The following is a 25,746-nucleotide window of genomic DNA, read 5'->3' as shown; positions in this document are numbered from 1 at the left end:
CCCCCCCCCCCCCCGTAATCTTCTCCTTCTCTCTCTCGTGCCCCTCGCGCGATCCGCCAATTGGAGCGATAAAGACAGAAAACAGACAACGGACGTGGTAGGAATAAAACAGCGCAACTGGACCTGGACCTGGCGGCCGGCAGCCTGGCCCGGACCGGCCGGGGATATTCCTTCCATCTGCTTCACCTCGGTGCCCCGGGCCCGTCGCCTTGAGCAAGCATGGCGGCTTTGGGCGTTAGGAAACGGTTCTAGTGTGAGTGCGTGCGAGTATGCCCGCATAGGGATTTTAATTTTCAAAAAAGTAGGCTGTTTATTGGGGAAATTTTTCTAGAACTTTTTTTTTTCAAATATCTGAATTTTTTTTCCTAAGCACTTCAAATTTTGGGGAAAATTTACAACTTTTTCCATTTTTTACTAGAAAACTTTCGGACTCTGAAATTCCTCCTGTGTGCGCATAGAGGGCACGCCGCCTGCAGGCTGCGGGGTAGGCCACCATCTCTGGACGAGGCACACGCGTGTCGAGCGTGTGGCCTACCCGGCAGCCTGCAGGCGCCGTATGGCGGACCCTTGCGGACCACACGCAGATGAGTTGTTGACGAGTTATGACGGTTCTTAATTGGCAGTTTTGCTCTTTATTTTAGCAGACAATCTATTTTCGCGAGTATTTTCGTAAACCTAAAGGCAGAGTTTAAATAAAATACGGCGTGTGCTGTGTAAATGCAAATATGTTAATTTAGGGTCCATGCCATTCGGTTTGTAAATAATTTACCGTTGCTTTTTAACGGGGTCGAATAATACTTCTGACAGCGCGTTGGGTGTTCGTCAACCATAAACCCAGATTTTCGATTTTAAAAATTCGCGCGCGCCGCGCACTCTTTTGGTCTCGATAGTCGGTTGTTTTTCGTAACCGCCCAGCATTAGCCAGGTGTGGCCTGAGAGGAGCGCAAAGAAGGCCGCGTCATTACACGTCGGTATGGTTCGGCGTACTTTTGACGCGGTTTATCGCACGGCGGCGGGCGTCATAAGTGGAGCGCGCGGCGTCAGGAGGTAATTGAGGGCGTGGTCATCCTCTGCACACCGCACCACCGCTGCAGTACCGCGCTCGGTGAGGAGGCTGTTGCTAAAGTTCACGACGCGACACCTCGCTCTTCCCCACCTGCAGCTGCAGCAGGTGATGCGGCCCAGGCCGCTGCTGCTGTGCCAAGGTGTCGCCCGGGCGATTAACATCTCGCCACCACCGCTGCTGCGGCAGCTGTAATGGCTGACAAGGGAACCTTTTCAGGTGTAAATCTCCGATTTCGTTGGTACTCGGAAAATTTAAAGGTTATTATAATAGAAGTCGGATGGCACTTGAAATTTTTCCTATACCTAACATTTACTAGGGGTTTACTTAAGCCTGACACTGTTTTTTGCTCCAAATATCCCTCTACCGCTTTAACAGTTCAAAATAAAGCAAAACGGACAAAATTTTGGCCCAGAGGGCACTACTTTGACGAGTTTCCCCAGAGAACACTGCTTTACATTTTTTTTGAAAATATTAGTTTTCTAACACCTTACTCCTACCTTATATAGGGGAAAACGAAATGTCAGGTTTAGGAAAAATTTCAAGTGCCATCCGATTTCTACATAAATAACCTTCAAATTTTCCAAGTTTCAACGAAATCGGAGATTTACACCTGAAAAGGTTCCCTTGTGAGCCCCGACCGACCCGGCCCGACATTCGCGCGCTTTATAATGCCCCATCAGCCTGCCGCGGTACACAGTCAAAAAAAGGAAACGACTAACAAAAAAACAAACTCACACAAACCAAAACAAAAGTCATCTAATGTGTCATCGTGCACAGAAAGTCGCGCGAAACAGTTGTTCCATCGCTCACAGCTCGCTCTGCTGCGGGCTGTCGTGTGAGCCAGGGAAGGCTGTAAAGCAGCAAAACTGGCAGGTCGAATATATGAACCGAGTCACCTGTAAACCTACTTGTAGGCGAGGTCGCGAAACGGGAGGGGTACTCCTTTGGTGACGGACCGACCAGGCCGGTGCCGCCTTTCTCCACGGCGGTGGATAGGTGAGGCTCGAGTAGGTGAACGGGAAGAAGAATAGGGGCAATAAATGAAACCGAGCCGCCAAAACCCTTTTGCCAGTTGTTGCCGGTCGTGATGTTCCCAAATGCTTCGCCCTCGCGAGTGCCGCACCACAATGCTCGCGCCCGCCGCGCCCGCCGCGCCCCGCCGCGCCCCGTCCCCGAGGCCGCCGCAATGTCGCAAGGGGCAGCAGGAGCAGCAGGCAAAGTCCCTCTGCTTCGTGGCGTCCCGCCGGAGCGGGGCGGGGCGGGCGGGACTAACGACAACGCTTCTTACACAGAAGTACAAGATCGTCGCAGAGGCGTCGAGCACGGACAGCAGCGACCAGAGTTTTTATCGACGGTAAACATCTCTACCTCTCTCCCTTCTCCCCTCCCCCTTCCCCTCTTCTCTCTCTCGCTGGGCATGGCCCGTGCGTGCCAGTGTCCGATTCGTTTGGCCCTCCGCGCCCGCTCACTGCAGAGCTGCCGTGGGGTAGACCGTCGTTAGCGAGCGGCGTGGCGTGGCGTGGCGGGGCGTGGCGTGGCGTGGACCGAGGTTCGGCCGCTAACCGAGGCGTGGTGCGCGGTGGCTTGGGAGAAGGGTGCCCACTCCACTTTCTCACTCCGTCTGCTCAATAATCACAATGCGAGATATTCGTTAGCAATGTGAGTGTGTGCGTGTGTGCGCGCGTGTGTGTGTGTCCTCTTAAGTCTAAGACTATGGACCGGTTCCGCGTGCGGGTGACCCGGACGGAGCGAAGAGGGACGGAACGTTCTACATTCACCCCGCGGGTGACCGAGTATACGAGAGGCGCGAGGTCACCTCCTGAGGTGGTGGCGGACGAAAAGCAAAACGCCAGAGCAAAAAAACAGGACCTAATCGGGATGGTAAAAAAAAAGACCGATGAAAAAGCGGGATTATGAGAAGATGGGGAAGGGAGATATAGTGTAACATTCCCCCACTCTGGCCCACCTGCTGCGGCACCTGCTGGAGCAGATGTTGACAGGTGGGGCTGTGGTCCGCGCAGAGCCCGCAGAGCACGCGCCGGCCGCGCTCTTCCCCTTCCTACCTATAGAGCTATGGGCGCTGCTCTGGAGAAAGGAGTAGTCTGTGAGTGTGTGAGCGCGCGCCGCCCGGCCCGGGCAGTAGTATCGTATGATGCAGGCTGCGCGAGCGAGCACTGGGCGGGCACCGAGGGGTCGTCAACTCTCCTTGGCCGTGTACGAAGGAATATTGAATATTACAAATAATATTGGTAATATTGAGCCAATTTTCAAGCTATGACGTCATAATACTAGAAAAATGTGTAATATCGAGGTAATATTACCAGTAATATGGCTAATATTGATGTAATATTTGAGGTAATATCAGTCCGTGTACGGAGGAATATCGAAGTTGACGACCCCTCGGCGGGCACCTCACCTCCTGCAGCGAGCGCTGCTGGCCGCCACCTGCAGCTGCCACGGGCACTACTGCCGGGCTCGAGCTCCTCTGCGTGCGCCTGCCTGCCTGCCTGCCTGACCGCCATTATTTCCGCTAGCTTTCTTGTTAGCGAGCGAGCCGCACACGATATACACTACTGTGCACTGCGGCACGGGCCGAGGCAGGGGGCCTAGGCACGCTCTCTCTCTCTCTCTCTCTCTCTCTCTCTCTCCTCCCCCCCTCCCTCCAAAATACCCCTCACCTTCCCCCACTACTTGCATCCCTCTCGCGCACAGGTACTCATACGCACTGCTGGGTACATGACGTAATTTTGTCACAATTACGGAGACGCACCGCGCGGCACGCACGTGAAGTCCGCGCCGCGAACAGAAAGTCTTTAATTCCAAACGCATAGCAGGAGCACACGAGCCCCGTCCGCTGCACTTTTACTTTCAACCAAAGCCAAAAAAACAAATCGTCACCTTTAATTGAAACCTGTATTTTTTTATTTCTCTGTGCCAATAACGACAAATGTGACAAAAAATGTCGTGTTGCCAAAAAAATAAAGGAATCTCCGCATCTGGCAGGAATATAAAAACTGTGGCTTTGTTTGCGTCATGCATATCAAAACGTCTTAACAATTTCAAACAGGCTCGACACCTGGCGCGGCGCGGGCTGCCATACTGTTGTGGCAGGTGTTAAGCTGCTTATGGCCAGTCGCCATGATCCATGGCCGGCATTGCCCCTTCACCTCATCGCAGCAGCACCGCGGCCGGCCGCGGCCGCCCCTCCGCGTGGTTGGTTGGGTATGCGCAGCGGGACGTCGGCGGCCCCCCTTTCTTTCCCCCCTCCCCCTTCTCTCTCTCTCGCGGCCCCCCGCGGCCCCGCTCAGCACGATTTAAATGGATTTCGCAGATACGGTGTCATCTGCCCGGCCCATCCATCAGAGGTGCACCGCGCCAAGCTGGACGGACAGGCGGTCGGCCAGCTCCTCCCTGTGCTCTACTCGGCGGAGGCCGAGCCGAGTGCCGAGTCGAGTCGAGAGGAGAGGAGGAAAGCGAAATGATTCGCTACCTACTCCTTCTTTTTTACCCTTCCCTTGCGCGTTACGCGTGCGAGCAGGCGAGCCGTGACCGGCCACACTACGAGACTCGTGCGACTTTGACACCCAGAGCGCGCGACGCGTCGAGCTGTGCCGTCACACACATACACCACATACACATAGAGCGATGGTGACTTCCTTTCAGGTATCGTTCTGATTTCTCATTGAATTTGTAATATTTCGCTCATTCCCATTTTTGCCCTCGCGGCGTGTTGCTGCGCACCGGCGCGCTGTAACATTTTTCATCTTCTCCACCTTCTCTGGCCCGGCCGCGCGGCCCGTCCCGCGTTGGCGACCGCACTGGCTGCATTTCCGCGTTCGAGCCCCGCACGCGTCCGCGGTCCGGTCTGCGGCTATGCCGCGGCTATGCAGATGATGGGCGTATGGGACGCCCGGCGCCGCGGCTGTGGGTGTTCCACGGGGCGTTCCCAGAGCAGGGCCTCGAGCGCCTCCTGGTTCCCACGACCCCACGACGCGACGGCCGGACGAAGCGTTACTGCCCGCCGCTCTCGTCACGTTCGCTATTACGTTACTGGACAGACATGTTTTTTTGCCTCCTTTCTGACGACGGTGTTTGAATCTCCCGCCCCACCCCCGTTTCTCATATACCCCCTTGTTCTCTGTTTCCAGGTGGAGCGACGGCCCAGCAGAACAACAACAACGGCTACTTCGGCGTCCCCCTCGGCGAGCTCACCCGCTTCCACCATGGCGTCAGAGGGAACGTGTTCGCCGTCGACGCGCGCACCATCCACATCCGGGACCTCCACTACGACGGCGAGGGTCCGGGTGAGTCGTCCACTTTCGGTTGTTCCAGGGCGTCACCGGACTTAACCCCAAAAAATCTGAGAAAAAACAACAGAAAACGCATGGAAAATTTTACAAAAAATAATGTACGAAAAAGATGAAAAAAAATACGAGGAAGCTGACCGATGAGAGGGAGGAGGTAACGCTGACTGCGCTGACGGGGTGGCCTGGCCTGGTGGGTATACCGCCGTCCCCCCTAAACAAATCATGATTGAGCAACAGTCTCGCAGAGGTTAGGTTGCGTGTCGTATGATTTTAAATAGTTTTGAACGGGCCTACACATCTAGCCCTTTGGTGTAACCTTCACTAAGGGATATTTAAACAGTTTAGTATCATTATTATTGATTTACAATGGTACCAATGCAATATGTCCATGTCCATACTAACCTCGACAACGACACTGGGACGGTTTTGAAGATTGTGTCAACTTATATACTTTTGAAAAAGCCAAAATTTGCGGGACTACTTTTTCACACAATATGCCATTTTCTATTATAATCTGGGGCCATTCATTTTTTTTACGAATTCGACAAAACTTGGTCCATCGAGAGCCGAGGATCACACATCATGACATCCCCTCGCCATATAACTCTGTATGGTCGCCTGCGTTCTGCTTTATTTTGGGACGGCGCTACGCCCCTCCACCTATTGGCTATACCTATTGTTCCACCACATTTAAAAATTAAGAAAACAACAGACAAGTTGGGGCACACTTGGATCGGCTTGGATTTACCCCACCGGCCGACTTTCAGCTCAGTGTTTTGCAGCGTAGGGGGTGCAGATCTTGGCCGGCGCCAGGCCGGGGCATTACACGCACTTGTGGCGCCGTTCGGCGCACTCGCGGCGTGGGCGGCGCGCCGGGCGGCCGTTACGCGCAGGGTCGCGGGGTCAAGGGTCACCGCGGACTGGGGCTCGCGGGCGCCGGTGGGGCGTGTCGGATCAGGGTGGGACGGAGGGGCGGGGCGCGGCGCACCGGGCAGAGCGCCATGTGGGTCATGTCCATGTCACCCCACCGCCTCCGCGCTCACCTTGTCTAAAGTGTGGGACATTTTGTTGATGTTTTTGTTGTTTATCATTCTCCCCTTTCGACGAGCGAATCGTGTCTATTTCTCGCTCGCATCTCGCTTTATTCGCACGTCGTTCGGGAGCCATGCATAATGGACTAGGATGGGATATTCCTGCGGGGGACTGGACTTCCCTCTACTGCCGTCTTACAAACAAACATACAAAAAAAAGAGAGAAAAACAGGCTCTGCGGTTTAATCAGAGTGAAGTCACCCACAGTAGATACACCAAAGATACAATCTAGAGGTCAAGCCCTGCCATAAAAGTAGCTAAACAAAATGCAGAGGATGTTGAGTTCAGTCTGTGTAAATTTATGAAAGTTCCGGACATTGAAAACAGAAGTAATAATAAAGTAATAAAGATTTTCTTTTTAAAATTGAATTTTTGCATCCTCTTTTAAATATAGCACTATATTATAATTAATTTTCGAACACGCGCGCATATCAGTGGGCCAGCAGTCATCATCATATCATTACCAAGGTTCTCCCGGAATTCATTACGCCGGAAAGTAGAGCGAGAGGTACAGGCGCTGCGTGCCTTTGGCCGTGCCTTTTGGCCGTGCTGTTCCTCGCGCACTCCAAGCTCATCCGAAACATTTCTCTTTTACAGCTGCGTACTTCTACGCCGGCAACAGCAAGGCCCCGGGCGCGCAGGGCTTCCGCATCAGGGACGAGAGAGGGTCGTAAGTACAAGTGGCATTCCACAGAAAAGCAACTAAATGAAAAAAAAAACAATAAAAGGGGAGCACTATGACAGGTCCCTTTCACGCCGTTGTCATTTTCCTAGAGAAAGCACCAGTACCGCTGGTTTTGTTTCTATGATTGATTTACTTGGAAGCGTATCTACAGTTCACACTTTAAAATGATAGAAATTGTAGATTTCCTGTACTGCACTGCCTTGCACTCATTTGCCTCTCGCCTCGTATCACTGCAGGGCGACTCCCCTGAAGCGTTACCGAGGAAAGCACGTGACCATCACGCTGCCGGAGGGCAAGACGCTGCACCAGCTCAAGTGGTTCGCCATCTGGTGCGAGGAGTTCTCGGTAAGGACCTCACGACACGACAATCTCACGGGATTCCGTCGCCTCAAAGGGACCAAAGTACCGCGCCGTCGTTAAAACTAACCACAAAATTACTTTGCACTCTCAGGTTAACTTCGGCGACGTGCGCATCCCCAAGAACCTGGAGCTGCCCAAACCGCACAAGATCGGCTCGCTGAGCGGCATCCACGGCGTGAGCTCCGACCCCGTGGTGGTCGTGGACGCGCAGACCCTGCTGGTGCCCTCCTTCTCGTACGACGGCGAGGCCCCAGGTTAGCCAATGCGCTACTTTTTCTTGACGTCCTACAAAAATATGACTGCAACATATTTCCTGTCGTTGTTGCATTTGGTTTTTCAATTCACCAGAAACCTTTCATAAACTGACTTCGATTTGGTGTTGCAGACGCCAAGTTCTGGGTGGGTCGCGGTCCCAAGCCCTCGCCCCAGGGCATCCGCGTCCCCGACGAGAACGGCAAGGAGGTGCCGTTGCGCCGCTACGAGCAGAAGACCCTCGTCCTCACCCTGCCTGGCGACCTGACCGTCTTCGACATCGGCCACTTCGGCGTCTGGTGCGAGGCCTTCGCCGTGGACTTCGGCCACGTGGTGATCCCCAGGACCCTGAGCGTGCCTCCCTCGCTGCGGATGCTCGGCGTCCAGCCCCAGGTGAGTAACGCGTCCGCTAGCCAGGCGCCCTCGACGACGCCTCGACGACGACGCCGCACGGCGAAAGATGAAAAACAACAAAAATTACGGCCGCAGACTGCGCCGCCGGTCATAACCAAAGCTTTTTTTCAAAAATGCGCGCGCCCGACCCGCGCATGCTGGCCCCGCGCCACTAACACTGCCGGCGTGCTTCTCCATCCATCCACCCGACCCCCGACCCGCCCCTCTCGCCAAGTGACAACTTCGCACCTGCGTGCTCTTCCACATGCCCACCGCTGTCTGCGCGCCTTGCGGTATAACCTGGCCTACGGCCACCCTCTCTGCAACCAGCAGCAGACCCCCTTGCGCACGTCAGTGCAGCGACCTCGCCCCCGCCCCCTGCTTGGCTCCCACGGCGACGACGCATTTGGGCGCGGCGGTGGCGGCGGCGTGCTGGTGCTAACTCGCTCGCTGGCAGGTGGTGGGGCGGGGCGGGCATTGTGGCGGGCGCCCGGGGCAGACAGACAATTGAAGGCGCGCGACACCGCCGCGCCCCGGGCTCCTCCCGGAGGCCGTCACGGCGGCCCGCCGCGCCCCGCGGCGCCCTGACCCACACTTCTCCTGCGCGTTGCTTAATCGCTCTCTTTCTGCTGCTGCCGCCGCCTGCTCCGCTCGGCTCGGCGCTGGACGCCCGCCCTTGCCTCCCTTTGTGTCTGACATGGGAACGACTTTGTCTAGCCCACGTGATTGACGTGCTGCTGCAGCGAGTCCCGTTCGATCGCTCGCGATACAGACAAGGAGTCGTGGAGGCCTCCGCAGAGGCCCTATATCGCACTTCTGCTCCGTGCACTGCTCGGCCTCCGGGCTCGTGCACGCTCTGGGAGCCGGCGGCACCGTCGGGCACCGCCCGCGCCGCAGCACCTCAGGAGACCGCTAGCCGCTGTAAAGCTCCTACAGCCGGATCCGCACAGGCCGCAGCACCCCCGCTACACCAGCTTCGTCTCTGCTGCACTGCACCGCTCTGAGCATCCCGCCCACCCCCAGGAGCACCAACGGCAAGAGGACGCTTTTAAGCTCTGCTACTTCTATTGTTATGCACAAGGATCGCACGTCGCATGGCCCTTCCCCGATTGCCCCCACCCACCCCGACCCCTCTCGCCGGAGCTTTCTTAACCTGGAGGCGAGCCCCTCGCTGAGCGCCCTCGGCCACGACTCCCGGTCGCGTTGGGCAGCCCGACCGGAGGGGAGGGCGCCTAAAGCTTTGCCAGACGATCGCCATACGACGGGGAACACGGAGAGCAGCGCAAAACTTCTTCAAACGTAACGTGGACCGAACGGAACGGCCGCTGGCTGACAAGGATTGACTGAACTCCACGGCGATGCATCTCAAAGAAGACGACTACCGAACGGACACGGAAGAGCGGCGAGCAACAGCATGGACTGACTGAACGGTAAACGGAACAGACGCACAGACTGTTGTCCTGGGGGGCGCCACCCGCTGTCCTAACCTGTCCGTCTGTCTGTCTGTTGCAGAAGCAGCAGCGCTCGCTGCAGTCTCACCCCGCGTTCTCCCAAGGTCTCTCCCAAGGCCAAGGGCTGTCCTCCCCCCCAGAGTCGGTCCTCTCGCTGTTCAACGCGGCCCAGACCGTGCGCCCCACCACGTACCGCCCCCACACCCACCGGCGCCAGCCCGCCCCCACGGGGCCCTCGGGCCCGGGGCCACTGTCACTGGGCGGCCCCCTGGCGGGCCCGTTCGGGCACGGCCTTGGGCAGGGCCAGGGACCGCACCCGGCCTCTTCCAACCAGGACGAGTCGTCCGTCCAGATCCTGCCCTCCATTCCCCTGCTCCACTTCGATCAGCGAGGCCCCTTCCCCAACCAGCCGCCCGAGCCGATTCTGCAGCAGCAGCAACAGCAGCAGCAGCGACAAGACCAACTGGCGCCTCCGCCCCTCCAGCGTGGCCAGCACAGGCTCCAGCAGCTGCACGAGCTCTCCGTCCAGCAGCACCGTCTGCAGCTGCAACAGCAACAGCAGCAGGACTTCCGACAGCAGCAACAGCCCTTCAGACAACAGCACGACTTCAGGCAGCAGCAGGACTTTAGACAACAACAGGACTTCAGACAACCCAAGACACTCCAGCAGGAGCACGACCTGAAGATAGCGGCCCTGCAACAGTCGCACCTCCTGCAGGTGCAGGAACAGCAGAGGTTGCGGGAGGAGCAGCAGCAGCGTCTGGCCCAGGGGCACCAGGATCAGCCGCGGCCGCAACAGAACCAGTTCTTCCAGGAGCAGCCGCGGCAGGCGTTCTTCCAGGACCAGCCCAGACAGAGTCTCTTCCAGGATGCGCAGCGGCAGGAAGCCTTCCAGGGCCATCAGCGACAGCAGGAGGAGGCCCAGAGGCAGAGGCAACTTCAGGAGCAGCAGCAGCAGCAGCAGCAGCGGGGCCGCGACCAGGGCCGCGATCAGGGTCGCCTCAACCTCGGCGGCGTGTCTCTGCCGAACGCCTTCGCCGGGCTTGACATCCAGTCCATCCAGCCCTCCCAGGGCATAGAGCTCACCTCGCCTCAGCAGGCGCAGAACTTCCTCGGCAGCCTCCAGATCCAGCAGTCGAGCCTGCCGCACGCCCCGCTCGAGCGGATCTCTCCGCCGCCGGAGCAGCAGCTCCTCTTCAAGGACCAGCGCGACCTGTACGCCATCAACAACCTGGCCGACTCCAACGTGGACGTCAACAACCTGGAGAGGGGCGGTCGGTCCGACACGCGACAACCGCAGAACTCCTTCAACAACTTCCAGCAGCCGCCGCCCTTCCAGCAGCAGTCGTTCCAGCGGCAACCGTTCCCTCACCAGCAGAACTTTCAGCAGAAGCAGCCCCCACGCATTCAGCAAAACTTCCAGCAGCAACCACAACAGCGCGCCTTCAACCAGCCATTCAACCAGCAGCATCAACAGGGATTTCAGCAGCCCTTCCAGCAGCAGCAACAGCAGCAGCACCCTTTCCAGCAGCAAGACTCGTTCCGGAGGCTAGTTCAGCGACAGATCCAGACTTTCGGGCCGCAGTCACGAAGCAGGTTCCTTCTGCCACACAGAGCGTCGCAGGCGGCGTAGAGCACTGGCGAGAGTTGCGTCATCTAGCTCATCCCTCGCTCTCCTCTTCCCCCTCTCCCCTCCCCTCTCTCCTTACTTCTCCCTTTCTCTGTATTCCTCTCTCGCTGTCATTCTCTTGCCTTTCTCTGTCCTTTCTCCCCTTTTCCTCCCCCACCCCAGTAGTCCAGCGTGCGACGTAATGCTTGGACACCTTTTCCTCAAAATGATACGTAGACGATTGGAGCGTGACATTTGCTTTGGCCGCGTCTAGTTACCCCGACTCGGCTCGGCCCAGCCCGGCACCCCGCCCAGCCCCCGGCTTGGCTCCTGCTGGGCTCGGCTCGTATCGGTTCGGCCCGGTCTGGTCCGGCCCGGCCTGCACGGGTCTGCCCAAAGGCTACTTGTCGGGCCGGACCGGCCAGCCCCCACCGCACACTCCCACCAACAACCCGTGCGAAGCATAATAAGACACCACGCTGAGAGAAAGTTGGAATCGCTACCGAGATTCCAGTGTATAATATTTTCTGTACAAAGATACGTATTAGCTGACATTTTAGGTTACTAGGTTTATTTATTTTCTCAATCCTTAATTAATTCCGTCGTCATCGATGACTCCCTAGCCCGGCCACGTCTCTTACCGACCCTCGCAAATAAGAAAAGCAACCAAAATTACATTCGTTCAAAGTTTTTGAAAATGAGAAAATTAGTGCTATGATTATTTTTTTCTAAATTAGGTTTAATTATCGAAACAGAAAGACGTAAATGTGATAAACTATGAGGTAGGAGTAGGAGGAGGTAGCAGGAACCACTACTACAGCAAAACTAATCATCGCAGCCATGTGTAAAGATATCATAACCTCATTCACATGTCATCAATCAGTTCATCCTCTATCCCAGTCATTCATGTCATTTAGTTTAATATTTGAAGTTACTATTAGGTTACCAAAGTGTCATACGAAACCGTATATTTGCCATCCCCAGTTATTTATGTCATTGATTTGTCAAGCATTTGCGTTACCAAGTGAAAAAGTTACCATGTGAAGTGTATTGTAGCTTATATGGCTTTAATTTAAATACACATTCTTACCAAAAACCACCCGCCTCTTGTCGTTTTGTGCCAATACTACCTTCCGTATTCAGCTCAAAGGATTATCGCAATCCCTGCATAGTTGATATTATGTTGTAGGCATCATTTATAAGGTGAGTCGCCTGCAAATATATATTTGACCAATAGCCTCTGGGCCCCTCTGCAACCTTCATCGTAACCCCCTCAATCCGTTTTGTAAATCCTTCACACCAAAACGCATTGGGAAAAGACGACGGAGTACACCGCATGAAGGAAAATGGTGCGCCACTCAACAACGTTTTCTTCTTTCCAGTCGAAACTCAACTGCGAGGTGCTCCACGACGACTTGGCGTTCGAGGTTCGTTGGGCCGTGGCAGGGGACTCCGTCGTGCTTCAGCTTGTGGCCAAACTAGGTAAGCGGAGGCGTTGCACCCGCGGAAAAGAAACAAAGAATCAAAGAGGTACAGTCGTTCTGCTATCGCTGTTTCAGAGAATAACGAGTACATGGCCTTTGGCCTGTCCGGGGACTCCAAGAAGAGCGTGATGGTGGGCGGAGACGTGGTCGTCGCCTGGGTGGACAAGAACACCCTCAAGGGCACCGCCGTGGACTACATCCTTGACGCCAAGTCGCAGTGCTCCGGCACCAGGGGTTCTTGCCCCGATACCCGCGTGAAGGTAAAGCAGCAGCGGCGGCGTCCGCTTGGCTCAAACAACAAAGAAGGTTGAAGAAATGAGACGGAAAGATTCAATCCAATCATCCCTTTCAGGACAACTCGAACAGCGTCCGCCTGCTCAACGCCGCCCTGGTCAACGGATACTCCATCGTCACGTACCAAAGGCCACTAGCCGCGAGGGACTCGTTGGACAAGCCCGTGCTCACCAACGGCTCGCAGCCCGTCATCTGGGCGGTCGGGCCTCTCAACCAGCGCCAGGAAGTGTCGTACCACTCGCTCGCCAACCGAGGTAAGTGAATGTAGGACTTGGGGGAGCGGGTAGCGTTAGGGATCGTCCAGAAAGCAGGTCCGTCTCTCTCAGATTCGTTCGGCACATTGCGGTCGTGGCTTGGCGCCTGCGAGCCACAGGATAGGCCACCCCGCAGTACACGCGTGCACTGCACATGAGATATTGCCTGCCTACCAGGCGCTATGAGAGCTTGCAGAGGCTGAACTTTGCAGGTTCGTCTCAACGAATGACGGACGTTCTTTCTAGATGATCCAAATCGCCCAAGGGGGTGAGCTGAGCAGGAGGCACGCACTGTGTGAGGCTGTATATCCGCGAGGTATAACTTATTGAGCGTTCGGCAGATGACATCTTCCTGGAGTTCGGGCGCGCCCCGCGCTGGAACTGCCCGTTGCCCGACGGCGGCCACGGCGGCCAGGAGGACCAGGACCGCGAGCCGGCTCGGCCGGCGAGTCAGCAGAGCACGGCGGTGACGACGCGGCCGCCCGCGACCCCGGCGCCGCACCCGACCAAGGGGGCGTGGGAGATCCCGCCCATCCAGTGCCACGAGCCGGAGGACGGCGTCTTCTACGCGCAGATGGGGCCGACGGGCGGCAAGCACGGCTACCCGGCCATCACCGGCCACGTGGGCTGGGGCATCTCCTGGTACATCAACGGCCTGCTCATCCCCGAGATCAACGTCGTGAGGGGCAAGACCTACACGTTCGTCGTGGAGGGCGGCCTCGACCCGGAGACGCCTGCGCGCTACCACCCCTTCTACATCACCGACGACTCGGTGGGCGGCTTCGAGCACAAGACCGCCGAGGAGCGTGCCGTGAGTAGAGCCTGAAGTGTTTGTTAAAACTGACTTTGCGGTTTGAAATTCAAGGCTTTCACGCTAATCGGTCGTACGTTGTTTCTCTCTCGCAGAACGTGCGCATCTTTGCGGGTGCGGTGCAGGACAAGCGCGGCAACATCGTGCCCACGGGCACGGGCCGCCTGTGCAACTGGACCCCGGACCCCAACCAGCCACTGGCGGACGAGTTCACCTCGTTCGGCGCCTACCAGCGCACCCTCACCCTGGTGTGCGACGAGGGCGAGCCTGGCGTCGTGCAGTGGACTCCCGACCACAACACCCCCGACACCGTCTACTACCAGGTGCGCATCGTGTTTGACGTGCGAACGCGAAGCCTTCATGGCGGAGGCAGAGTCATCAGCTTATTGTACTCTCCCTGTCGCAGTGCTTCACCCACCGTTACCTGGGCTGGAAGATCAACGTGCTGGACAGCTGCGACCGCGGCTCACAGGGTGCGGCTAGCGAGCCGGTGCCCTCGCAGGTGGCGGCCCCCGTCCACCAGGACGACAAGGACGACGACAAGCAGCAGGCGGACGCGGACCAGGACGGCGACCTGGACGGCAAGGCCAGCATCCAGGTGGAGACGCGCGTGCCGTCGAACGCCGCCGGCTCCGCGGTGCCCGCCAAGGACCTCTTCCAAGACATCAAAGGCTTGCAGGGGCTCATCAGCGACGCGGACCAGGCGCTGCTCATCAAGGGCATCGAGAAGTTCGCCGCGGCCCACGACAAGGAGCCCTTCCCCTTCGACACGCCCCTCGCACAGGTGCGTGCCGCGGACGCCGACGACGCCCCTGAGGCCGTGCTCCAGGAGTCCTAGGCCCGGCGCGTCCCGGGCACCTCAAATAAAGAGTTACCATGATGTTACCCATCGCGGCGCGAAACAGCTGCCTCTCGCTGCTTCACACCTGCGAACGAGAAAAAAAATAAGGAGAAAATAAGGCTTCGTGAAAACGAAACGAATAGTTACCCAACCCGACCCACTTTAGATATAGTTTAAGTGCAAAGCCATTTACTTTCATACGCCGCTTTTCCGCTTCTACTCTGTGATTATTGTGACGGTGCGAGGTTAAGTTACCGTGAAGCGCCACGCCTTGCCAGCCACGCGCAACACAGGCGCAGCCATGTGTCTTGTGTGACTCATTCTACCGATAAGGAACCCATTTTTTGACTATTTTTTATTTTAATTTTTATTCTGTCCTTGGCGACCAGCCTCTCCCTTCTCTCCTTTCCTCCCCACAGATTCTAAACTAGCGGCCTCGCTTCAGATCGACGACTGCCTAATTAGCGCTCTAAGCCCCCAAAATGTTTGTGAATTCTAGAGTTAAGTAGGAGAGTGAAGTGATGTACGTGTTGCCATACCATCCACCGATGCTGCTTTGACTGAGGAAGTGGAGAATGACAAATGTGAAAATCCGGACGACGCGCCATGTGAAAGTTATGAAAGAAATGAAAAGAGTGGTGGTGCGGGTGCGGTGCGGCCCAGGCGAGCGGTGCACCGCCATGCCATGGCCAGGAAGGCGGGGTCTGTTGAAGCAACATCAGTCGATGACATGGGCTCTGTGAGCTGCTCTGTGAGCTGCTGTGAGACGAGGACTGCACGGGTTGTTGCAGGTGCAGATACAGACCCAGTCCGATGTCCAGGCCCAAGCCGAGGCCCAGAGCCAGAGCCCTGCGGGGGTCCAGGCCCAGGCGGCCCAGGCGGCCCAGGCGCAGGCCGCCCAAGCAGACCCGACAACCCTCTACGACCACCTCAAAGAGGAGACGGCCAAGCAGGACAAACAGGCGTCTAGTCCCGCAGGCCCCGCGGCCGCGGCCTCGGTCTCGTCCGCCAAAATCTCAGCACAGCTTCCGCAGCTGCCACAGCTGCAGCAGCAGCAGCAGCTGGCGGCCGCTGTCGGCCTCCTGTCGGGCCCCGGCCCCGCTTACCTGTCGCACGGCCTCCTCGGCCCCGGGCTCAGCCCGAGCATGATGCACCAGCTCAAGTACATACCGCACCCCCCACTGCGCATGCCCGGCCTGGCCAGCATGGCCCTGGGCCCCCTCACGCGACCCCTCGCCGGCCACGGCCCGCTGGGCTACGCCAAGCACAAGCTCCCGCACGGCATGATGCCCCTCAACATGCACTCGCACCGCCACGGCCTCCCCAGCGGCATGATCCGCCGGCCCGTCATGGGCCCCGGCATGAGCCCCATGCTGCTGCAGCAGCAGGCCACGCGCCAAGGCATGATCATGGCCTCGCCCTCCCAGCACAACTACGTCGTCAAGAAGAAGCCGCACTTCCGCGTGCCGTCGAGCGCGGGCATCCCGGCGGGCATGCTGACGTCGACCACCCTGCGGCCGCTGTACCTGCAGGGCCTGCAGGGCATGCCCGCCACCACCGGCCTGTACTCCTCCACGCTCCGGCCCACCCTGGCGCAGTCCATCATGGCGGCGCAGGTGCAGGCGCAGGCGCAGGCGGAGGCGCAGGCGCAGGCCGTGGCCGCGTCGCAGCAGCAGCAGATCTACGCCATCAAGCTTCAGAAGCTGGCCGCAGCACTGTCCACCTCCACGACAACCACCTCCACGACCAGCACCACAACCCCCGCCCCTGTATCGATCCCAGCGCACTTCTCTCGGCCCAACCACCTCTCGCCCCTGCACGCCAACCACTACACCAACCACCACGCTAACCATCGCCCTACCCACCAGGCCAACCACCACACCAACCACCACAGCGTCCAGTCTTTCCCTGCTTACTATCGGCCGTCGTCCAACGGTCACCCTCCCGTGTCACCCGCCTTCGACCCGGAGTCTTCCCTGGAGCACACGCCGTCGCTTGGCCTCGGCGGCAACCTAGCCGTCAACACGGGTTTCAACCCCAGCTCCGTTGTCGTCGAGGGTGGCTTCAAGCCTATCCTGCAGCGCCGCCAAGACGAGGCCGAGGATCGCATGGCCTTCGTCGAGGGCGGAGACGACGGTGACGATCTGATGGAAGGCTCCGTGGTCGAGATGGAACGGCGCAGCTCAGACGTCGCGATCGAGGACGAGGACTATGTCGACGACGACGGAGTCCAGGAGGAGCAGCAGCTGCAACAGCCTAAGCAGCAGGAGCGCCGCACCGAGAGCTTCGAGCCCATGTTCATCCCGTCGCCCCCCGACCGCAACAGCTTCAAGCCCGGCGCCAAGAAGGCCAGCGAGCCCGGCAAGTCCTTGGGCAAGCCAAAGCAGGGCGGCAAGCAGGCGCGTCGCGACAAACCCGTCCGCCTGACGCCCCTTATCGTCCGGCCCAGGCCCGCCATCCTCGGCCGCCCACTGTACCCCAACCTGGTGGTGCCGCCCTTCAAGATACAGGCACAGGCGCGGCGGGGCCACCGCGAGAACATCGAGGACGATGACGACGACGAAGAGGACGAAGTAGAAAACCTCCCTGTCCCCGAGCACCTGCACCAGGATGCTGCGGCCACCACCGCCGCCACCCCTGCCACCAAGCAAGATGACAAGCCACAGGAGCGGAGCCAGGACGACGAGGACGAAGAGGAAGACGACGACATGCAGGACGAGACCATGATGGCGGCCGAGAGGATGGACACGTACTATCTGCCGCCCTCTGCGCCGGCCCAGCCACAGCAGTCGTACAGTGGACACCACCAGCAGGGCCTCCCCAGCCTGCCACACACCATCGTGACGTACGACGGCAAGGCCGTGGACCCCGCCGTCGCGGCCAGTATTCCCAACCCGCCGCCGGAGAGCCAGTCGCACTCGCCGAGCAGCGCCGACCTGGTGCGGGGGACGCCCCAGTTTGGCCCGTTCCTCGGCGAGGCGCCGCCGCCCATCCCCGCCGCGCCTTCGCCCCTCGACCTGCCGCAGCTTCAGCCGCAGCAGGTGCAGCAGACGCCGCTGGCGCAGTACCCCCCGCTGCTGACGCTCAGTGCCCCCGGCGGTGAAGACTCCCTCGCCCTGGTCCACGGCCACGCCCTGGTAGAAGACCCCCTACAGACGGATGCCACTCACCACCACGGTCATCAGGGTCACCAGGGCGCCGACGAGCACGCGCACGCGCACGCGGGGCGGCAGCGGCGCTCGCCCCACCACGAACCCGGACATGAGGGCCACGACGAGCACGACGGCGTGGGTGCGGCGCCCGGCCGAGCTCCTTCAAGCGCCCGTGCCGGCCTCGTCCTCACCTTGTTGTGTGCCATGCTAGTGTCAGCCTTGAGTGCGGACCGGAGAGTTCCCTGCTAGCGATATGAGCCTGGCTGTTGGAGTCAATACGGCGGAGCGGAGCGCTCGACCCGCACCTGTAGCCGCATTGTATTGGCACCAACATCCGGTATAAAGACTGGACTTGTACATATGTATGTGTTGCTCAAACTGAAACCCATCAACTTGAAATGTTTCCTTGTCTTTTTTTTTTCCGAGTGAGTGTGCGCGTGCTAGTGTGTATGAGAGAGTGTGTGTGTGTGAGAGAGAGAGTGCGTCTGAATGTGTCAAGGGATTATCCACAGTAAAGAAAGATTTCCTTGGAATTGTACATCTTGTAAATGTTTACAAAGGCTCTTTTCAGAGAGCGGAAAGGAAACTTTAAGAAAAAGCACACAGCACAAATCATGTCATCAGCACATAAGTTATTACTTATTTATGGTACAACATTATGTTAATAGAACATGTGAGCAGATTGTGAAAGATTCACAAACATTTTAGGAGCATGGTCGCTGAGTTTTTTATAATACGACTTTATCAAGTTAATTCAGATCAATTTCAGACTGACACTTTCTTCATTATTGTGTGGTTCAAAGACATAAATGTGATATAGATAGCATCAAAGTTCAAAGGCACATAGTGCTGTTATCTCAAATGATGCACTGAGGCTCAGATAAATATACTGTATTATAAATGTATCAAAACATTGACCCATAAGAAGAGATTTTTATCTGTAAGGTACTTGTGTGACTCCAGAGTGTTTGATCCTGTTAAGTGAATGCAATGTTGATATTTGATATAATAAACTCTGTTAACATGTACATGAAACATTTTATTTTGAACACTTTAAAAAAAACACTACAGACATTTCTACCTCTCCAGATAATATAAATGTAGACAAACAGCTAATTAACAAAAGTATTTTATGGTGAGGCCCCCACTTACAGTTACTTGGCCTAACATATGTTCACTTTCAACTCCTAGAAAATTATCATGATCATCATCAGTCCTTCAAAAGAACTCATGATTGTTGGCAGGTAGAAATTAAGTCACAAATGAACAAAAGATGTCTCAAGGAAAGAGGTATAATTCTGGACACCTCAATACCCTACCATGTTTGAAAATAGTTGAATTTCTTTGAATCTGAGAGGAACAGAAATGCACACCCCCGTGCCAATTTTTTCTTCCCGTGCACTACAGCTATGAACCATAATAATTAAAGGTCAAAATTACAGTGCTTACAATTTGCCCGCACACAGATGAACGGTAAGAATTTGGGTACTAAACATTTTCAATTGAATTAAGGGGGAAGAAAAATTATAAGGAACAGGAACAAATCAAACAGCTCTTTTTCCCAAAACCTACAAACAAAATTTAGAGCTTAGGCCTTTAAAAATGAATCTTACAATTACTAGCAAGTACTGTGCATAAGTATGGTTCATGCAGTACGGCTTAGGAAAAACTCTTGAGATCTCACAAAAAATCTTTGAAAATGTCATGAATTTAATAATAGTAATACTAAAATCAAAGTGTACTTTTATGGCAAATCTTTAACAATTTAATATAGCAGAATACTTTAATCAAAATGTATTTTGATAGCAAACTTTCAAGACCCACTCTTACAGTCAATAACGATCCAGAAATTTTTAACTACCCATAATCTGGTAACAAAAATTAAGATGAAATAATCAAATGTAAGTCTCTCTGAAGTACATGATACTGCATTTACGAGCAATGATAAAATCTTATCACACGATTCATTGGACTAACAGAGTTAATGAACTATATAGTAATATACATAGATTTAAAAAAAAAGAAAGAAAAATATATATCACAAATGATAAGAAGTTCATTACAATGAACATAACTCACCAACCAAAAGAAGATTGGCGCAGTAAATAAGAATAGCAGTCTGTTAAACAAAAGGTTTTTTTGAATGCAAACCAAGCAGAGGCTTCTGACTTGACCAAAGCCCAGATGCCTAGCCTAAATAAAGGCCAAGCCAATTTGAAAATTTTGAATAATTTATAAATTTGGCTGATGCCAGACTATTTGACCCTTTAAACAACCCGAAACAAGTAAGCAATGTGTTGGCGAAAATTTGCTACTAACTACATAGTCTTCATGACACATCCTTTCTGAAACTTCATACAACCTGTATAAAAAGAGTAAATATTGTTAGATTCAATAATCTTAATAAAAAGAAAACAAGTACTAATAGCAATATTATTTTTTATGAACCAACCTGACAGGTGGTTCTGATGGTAGAGATGTGCTTAACTCTTGGCAGTCTGGAGTAAATGCTAACAATCGAATTCCATAGCTGAAAGGTGAACACATTACACGGCCATCTGATGAGAAGCATAGCTCTTTGATAAAACCTTTTCCAACATTGGGTTCTTCAATATAATGCGAAAGTCTTTGCATATTCTGATGAACTTTATGGTTCCTAATAACAGAAAAAGAGGCGTTCATTATATATGTACTTTGCCTACTCACCAAATTTGTGATACCACCCATGAGAAGGGTCCTTCAGAGATACTGTACTGATTTACCTTGGTATTCTGAGTTGTTGACTCTGATAAGAATATGAATTAGGAGACACTCTGAGATGGATATTCTGAGCTCCTCCTTGGTGTGGTGCAATCATCACTAAAGTTCTGGTAGCTAAAAGACAAAGAGAAAAATAACAAGATAATGACCAATTAAAACTATGAAAAACAATACAAAAACAGATCAAAAGAAGCAATTGCAAAACTAAAGACAAGAAAATCCATGTTCACGCACCAGGAGTAGGATTTCTCAAAAAATGTGAAAGAGCAATTGCTGCTGGTGCCTGACCTTGCCTATGAGGCTGCCTTGATCGTGATATCCTTAGTAAACGTCTTGGTCTGTCAGGGAGAGGAGCACTTGAACTAGCTTCAGAATTGCTACGACTGGAGTCAGCACTGTTTGTATTGGTCTGCAATTTGAAAACAAGAACACATTTAACAAACCAGACAGAATTCAGAGAATGCACTTTCAAAATTTATGTAGAGGTAACTGGGAACCAGGTACTGATAGAACACTTACTGCATTCCTGGTACTGGTGTTGCTATTGCCACTTCCAGAGGTATTAGCCTGAAATAAACAGGGAAGAATCGTTCAAATAGATGACATTTAACACTTACAAAAATTTAAGAGCAAATACTGCCAATTATTAGTTACTTACTAAGGCTTGAGGTCTTGGCGATTCATTCAAATCTTGCAACCGCCTCAAAAATCTAGAAATAAGGTCCCTTCGATCGCGGCCTGAGTTTGTGTTGCGATAGGGTACTTGTTGACGACGAGCCCTAGCCTCCCGTATCACCACAAGAGCCTCCCAAACATCAGCTGATGCAACATGTAGTTCCATGTTTTGTGACAAAGGCATATTTCCTTGACCACCACGTGCCTGCCGTGCTGCACCAACAGCTGCTGCAGCATTAGCTGTTTCATTAGGTCCAGCATTGGCACTTCCAATGGGTCGAGCTCGGGCAGCATCCTGAGCTTCGGTTGGTGGGGAGCTCTCAGAGGAACTTCTTGAGCCACGTTGAGAAGATCCTTGAGGAGCTTGACTACGGGCTTCTTGACGTGGGGTAGAATTTTGTGGTGCACTTGATGGGTTGTCTTGTGAAGTACTCTGGGAGGCACTGGGAGGTCTCTGGCTACTTGTGGTTGCCTGTGTACTGTTTGAAGAAGACCTACGAAATGAACTTAACTCAGCTAAACGAGAGGTAAGTGTCCCTCCTCTCTGTGGAGATGTGCCTGTGTCAGATGCTGATTGCCTAGTTGAAGTTGAAGATGCTTGCCTAGACCCTGGAACTAAAAGAACAAAAATGTAATTTGATATTCACTCACATACCAATCATAAGCAGTGTTTAGTACTGTCATCTTTGCTTACTAGGTCTGGAATTTTCTCTTGAGTTTGCTGGTGAGCTCAAGCTTGATGAGCCAGAACTTGAAGATGATCGAAGTGAGAACCTTCCCCTTGGGGGTCTGCTACCAGTTGCTCGACTAGAACCAGCTGACCTATTTGATTCTTGGGCATCTACTACTCTCACATTTGAAGCTGGCTCTCCCGATGAGTCATCATCACTCACTTGAACTTGTCCATCCACAGTTATCATCATTCTCCTGATGTTTCCTCCGCGTCTATGAACCGGGTTAGCATTGACTCCCTCTCCTTGTGCTCCATTACGATTAGCTGGGCGTCTACTTGGAAGTGAAGGAGAAACATTATTTGACGGTGAGGTGGGTGATTCCCGGAAAAGTGGTGAGGCATCACTCAAAAGGCGGGTTGTGGTACTGCTAAATCGAGTTATTTCCAAAAGAGCATGAAATCTGTAGAATTCCAACATAAACTGATAAGGCCGTTCCTAGTTAAATTGGTTTAGAGGGAAAACTAAAGCTTCACTTACCTCCCAACAGGTGCTCGTTGAGTTGTGTTTTGGGCACTGCGCACTCTCCTTGGGTTTACAACCTCCGAATCACTGCTAGAGGAACTGTCACTACCATCAGCTTCTGGACGAACGTTTCTGTTGTTGGTTCGCGAACTGCCCCGGGTTGCAGATGTCAGGGCACCAGGGACCAGACTGAAACAAAGAGAATAAAAACAAAATTATATTCCTGAATCCTTCTTTCTTCAAAGATAATAAATAATTGAATGATACAGAAATACATACTCTGAATCAGAATCCCCATCACTCTCACTATCACTTTGATAGTTTGGATTTGGGAACCCGCGGAAACCTCGATAATTGGCTCCATCATCATCCTCATCATAAAGAACATCATCACTATCCTCTCTGAGAGCTGATGGTAAGTCTTCATTTTCAGTCATACTATCTTCATCATCTCTGTCTTGGATATCATGAACACAGGTCCACTAAAAGTGAAATTTTGATTAGATGCAAACTTACTGTATTAAAATAAAATCAATGCATCCGATAGGTAACCAATAAATACTGACCTCTGATAATTCTTCATGACTAATATTTCGACTTAAAGCACACCACCCCTGAGGGTGAATCTGAAGCGATGATACAACTTCTGCATCATTATGGGCTGGGAAATCTGACACAAATTCAATCCTATTGTGCTTACGCTTTTTGGAAAACAAAGATGTGAAAACAGAGGCTGATGGAATAGTAGTCTGACTTTGTTGCATTAGTCTGTACATATTAGGCTACAAAACAAAGGTAAGGGCAATTTATTAATATGAGAAGATATATATGAAATGCAGAAAAATGGTTCACAGCAAACACAGGGACTTTGCAAACCTTAAATCCATGTAAATCTTGGGCCAATGTGCGCAAGTTCAAATCATGAATAATCATGAGATAACCACCAGTGGTACATATTATCATTTTTGATGCATCAGGAGTTAAGCGAGTGCGCATCAACCCATTGGTGTGAAACACTCTCTCATAGTTAAATCCATTCTCTGTATAGCTGAAAGTAAAAGAATTAAAAAATACAATCTGTTCACACAGTTCAATTAAGGGATAATACTTTTAAATATGTTTTAATACCTATTAATGTCCCATGTATAAATACTTCCATCAAACCCAGATGTGACAAGTAAACCATCATTTTGAGAATACTCTATATTTTTAACCCAGTTAGAGTGACCGTGCAGTGTTCGAATACTTGACTTCAGGTTTCTTGCATCCCATAATGCAACTGTACTATCATCACTACATGTCACAAAAGTTCTTGAGTCCAAAAACCTAAAACCAAACAAATGTATGGTTGAACAGTAGTGTGCAAGCTTAACAAATATTTTACACTGATACAAAGTAGTTTTTTCATCACAAATCCTTACCTCACACAATTAACACAGTCTCTATGAGCATTTTCTACAGCATGCACTTGTTTTTGAGAAAGAGCATCAAACATTAGGAAACTTCGCTTTTCACAAGCAGCTACCAATAGAGATCTGTAACACCAAATTAAAATAAAGGGGATTAGAGCATATGCAAATCTGCAAAACAATATTTTTCTATCATTAAAAAAGGGGAGTAACTGTTGACGTAATAAAAATAATGACAAATTGAATGGAATAGACTGAGCTAAAACTGAAGCTTATACAATGAATCGGACAAAAATCTTTGAGCAGGGGAGACTGCAATAAATATTGTTAGCTGGACACTGGAAAAAAAACAGTACAGATAGGGTGGTTGAGCAGTTGAATGACTCACCCATCAGGAGAAAATTCGAGGTTGAAAACACCACCGTGGTGCGAACCTCGCACATTCTCGCCCTGCTCCCACGAAGAGTGCGGGCTCATTGATGAATATAGGAACTTCGAAAATTTGTTTCCATAACCTAGAGGTACTTTTTGTCCAGTTTCTCTCATGCGCAACCAATTCAAGTGCCATGTTCTGTCTGCGCCCTTCAAGGCGCTAGCTTTCATGTCCATTTTCGTAGGTTAAAGCAAGCTTTAGAGGGCAATAGAGCTCGATCACAAAAGTTTAAATCCTATAGATTTCACAGTTCTCGACGGCCATACAAAACACAAATTTGGAGATCAAGACAATTTTGTTGGTGATATTAGTAACACGTGCACATCCATGCCTCAACTCTTCCTTCAGCTTCTCGAAGTCTAGTTTCAAACGTAATAATTTCCGTTCCACATAAGATTTCGAATCATGGCAAACACAAATATGACAAGAACAGGAAGACGAGCAGCAGGCAGCAGCTGAGCCTGGCTGTGATGTGATGGACACACAAGGAGGTGTCTGACCAGGTTTGACCGTCTAATATTTTATAATACGCACGATCTCTAAAGACTGTTCCTGACTCTAGACTTAAAGTTCACAATTTTCAGGCAGCAGATGACAAGTACAGACAAGATCTTGGCTGAGTAACAGTGCTGGTACTGCAAATAACAGACTGATCAAGTATAAATAAAGTTTGCAACAATAACAAAAGCAAAGTAGTCTTCTTTTTGTTGCCAACCTGACAAAATACTTTCAAACGTTCACCCCGCGACAGATTACCAGCTAACGGGATCCTCTGCTCTCAACGACTTGCGAAAAAGGACATAGAGCATACCATTAACATAAAATCTTTCAACTTAGTCCATGAGTACAATTTTATTCTACTCATCGGAAGCGAAATGTAACATGTATGAGTTTCTGTCTTGGCGGCGGGAGACTCGCAGCACCTTAAAAACGGACGCTTCGTAAACGTTCGTCTCTCGCTCGCGGTCCTCGCGGCAGCACTGACCTGTCCAACTCCAACGTATACTGACGGAGAGCCAACGGCCCCGTCACCTCGGACACCAGGACGTGTTCTCACAATGCGCTCCGGCCTCGCTTTATTTGCCAGCCGTATATCGGCTCGGTAATGACCCTCTCGGTCGCCTTGAGAGTGTTCCCACATCAATCACTGTAATGAGAGCTTCAGAGCTTCACCGCGGAGCAGGAGCCGCGCCGGGGGGCGTCGGGGAGGAGGGGAGGGGGAG

The 25,746-nt window shown here is 52.9% G+C and overlaps 2 protein-coding genes across 6 annotated transcripts in view; one reads left to right on the top strand and one right to left on the bottom strand.

Annotated features, from left to right (window-relative positions):
- The window catches only part of LOC113218151 (protein Skeletor, isoforms D/E-like), a 32,469-nt gene extending 13,384 nt beyond the window's left edge, over positions 1 to 19,085 (top strand). Inside the window, exons 2-13 of one of the 2 annotated variants that reach the window (XM_052272413.1) lie at positions 5,215 to 5,370; positions 7,062 to 7,134; positions 7,386 to 7,494; positions 7,601 to 7,763; positions 7,895 to 8,154; positions 12,597 to 12,696; positions 12,774 to 12,958; positions 13,051 to 13,246; positions 13,588 to 14,057; positions 14,153 to 14,380; positions 14,464 to 14,841; positions 15,690 to 19,085. In XM_052272413.1, coding sequence (XP_052128373.1) covers positions 5,215 to 5,370; positions 7,062 to 7,134; positions 7,386 to 7,494; positions 7,601 to 7,763; positions 7,895 to 8,154; positions 12,597 to 12,696; positions 12,774 to 12,958; positions 13,051 to 13,246; positions 13,588 to 14,057; positions 14,153 to 14,380; positions 14,464 to 14,841; positions 15,690 to 18,299 — 4,928 coding nt within the window. In that variant the 3' untranslated portion in view covers positions 18,300 to 19,085. Of the gene's footprint in view, positions 1 to 5,214; positions 5,371 to 7,061; positions 7,135 to 7,385; positions 7,495 to 7,600; positions 7,764 to 7,894; positions 8,155 to 9,666; positions 12,314 to 12,596; positions 12,697 to 12,773; positions 12,959 to 13,050; positions 13,247 to 13,587; positions 14,058 to 14,152; positions 14,381 to 14,463; positions 14,842 to 15,689 lie in introns of those variants that run through there. The other variant, XM_052272424.1, reaches the window with a different exon arrangement.
- LOC113218214 (DDB1- and CUL4-associated factor 10 homolog) lies at positions 19,069 to 25,198 on the bottom strand. 4 transcript variants are annotated; one of them, XM_026438468.2, is made up of 14 exons: positions 24,479 to 25,198; positions 24,103 to 24,216; positions 23,810 to 24,007; positions 23,558 to 23,729; positions 23,248 to 23,463; positions 22,961 to 23,163; positions 22,697 to 22,870; positions 22,180 to 22,619; positions 21,469 to 22,100; positions 21,330 to 21,377; positions 21,099 to 21,219; positions 20,813 to 20,924; positions 20,503 to 20,706; positions 19,069 to 20,412 (listed from the first exon to the last, which is right to left on the bottom strand). In XM_026438468.2, the coding sequence occupies exons 1-14, from the start codon at positions 24,697 to 24,699 to the stop codon at positions 20,283 to 20,285; spliced, it is 2,985 nt and encodes a 994-aa protein (XP_026294253.1). In that variant the 5' UTR covers positions 24,700 to 25,198; the 3' UTR covers positions 19,069 to 20,282. The 4 variants fall into 4 exon arrangements, with proteins under 4 accessions (XP_026294253.1, XP_026294254.1, XP_026294255.1 ...); XM_026438469.2 differs by having other exon boundaries at positions 21,045 to 21,219; positions 22,180 to 22,493; XM_026438470.2 differs by having other exon boundaries at positions 21,045 to 21,219; positions 22,180 to 22,490.
- Positions 25,199 to 25,746: the final 548 nt, after the last annotated feature.

This window comes from Frankliniella occidentalis, unplaced genomic scaffold (assembly GCF_000697945.3).
Source record: "Frankliniella occidentalis isolate FOCC.00 unplaced genomic scaffold, Focc_3.1 Scaffold6, whole genome shotgun sequence".
Lineage (NCBI taxonomy): Eukaryota > Metazoa > Arthropoda > Insecta > Thysanoptera > Thripidae > Frankliniella > Frankliniella occidentalis.
Note: the sequence above shows the minus strand (reverse complement) of the source record. Positions and strands in the feature narration are given on the sequence as shown.

What these genes read in the sequence shown, in the direction of transcription:
- LOC113218214 (XM_026438467.2), bottom strand. Translation starts at nt 24,699, where the DNA reads ATGGACATGAAAGCTAGCGCCTTGAAGGGCGCAGACAGAACATGGCAC. An exon ending in CTCGAATTTTCTCCTGATGG is followed by an intron (nt 24,217 to 24,478) that starts GTGAGTCATTCA and finishes TTGGTGTTACAG; the next exon opens with ATCTCTATTGGTAGCTGCTT. An exon ending in CCATCAGAACCACCTGTCAG is followed by an intron (nt 20,413 to 20,502) that starts GTTGGTTCATAA and finishes CTTTTTATACAG; the next exon opens with GTTGTATGAAGTTTCAGAAA.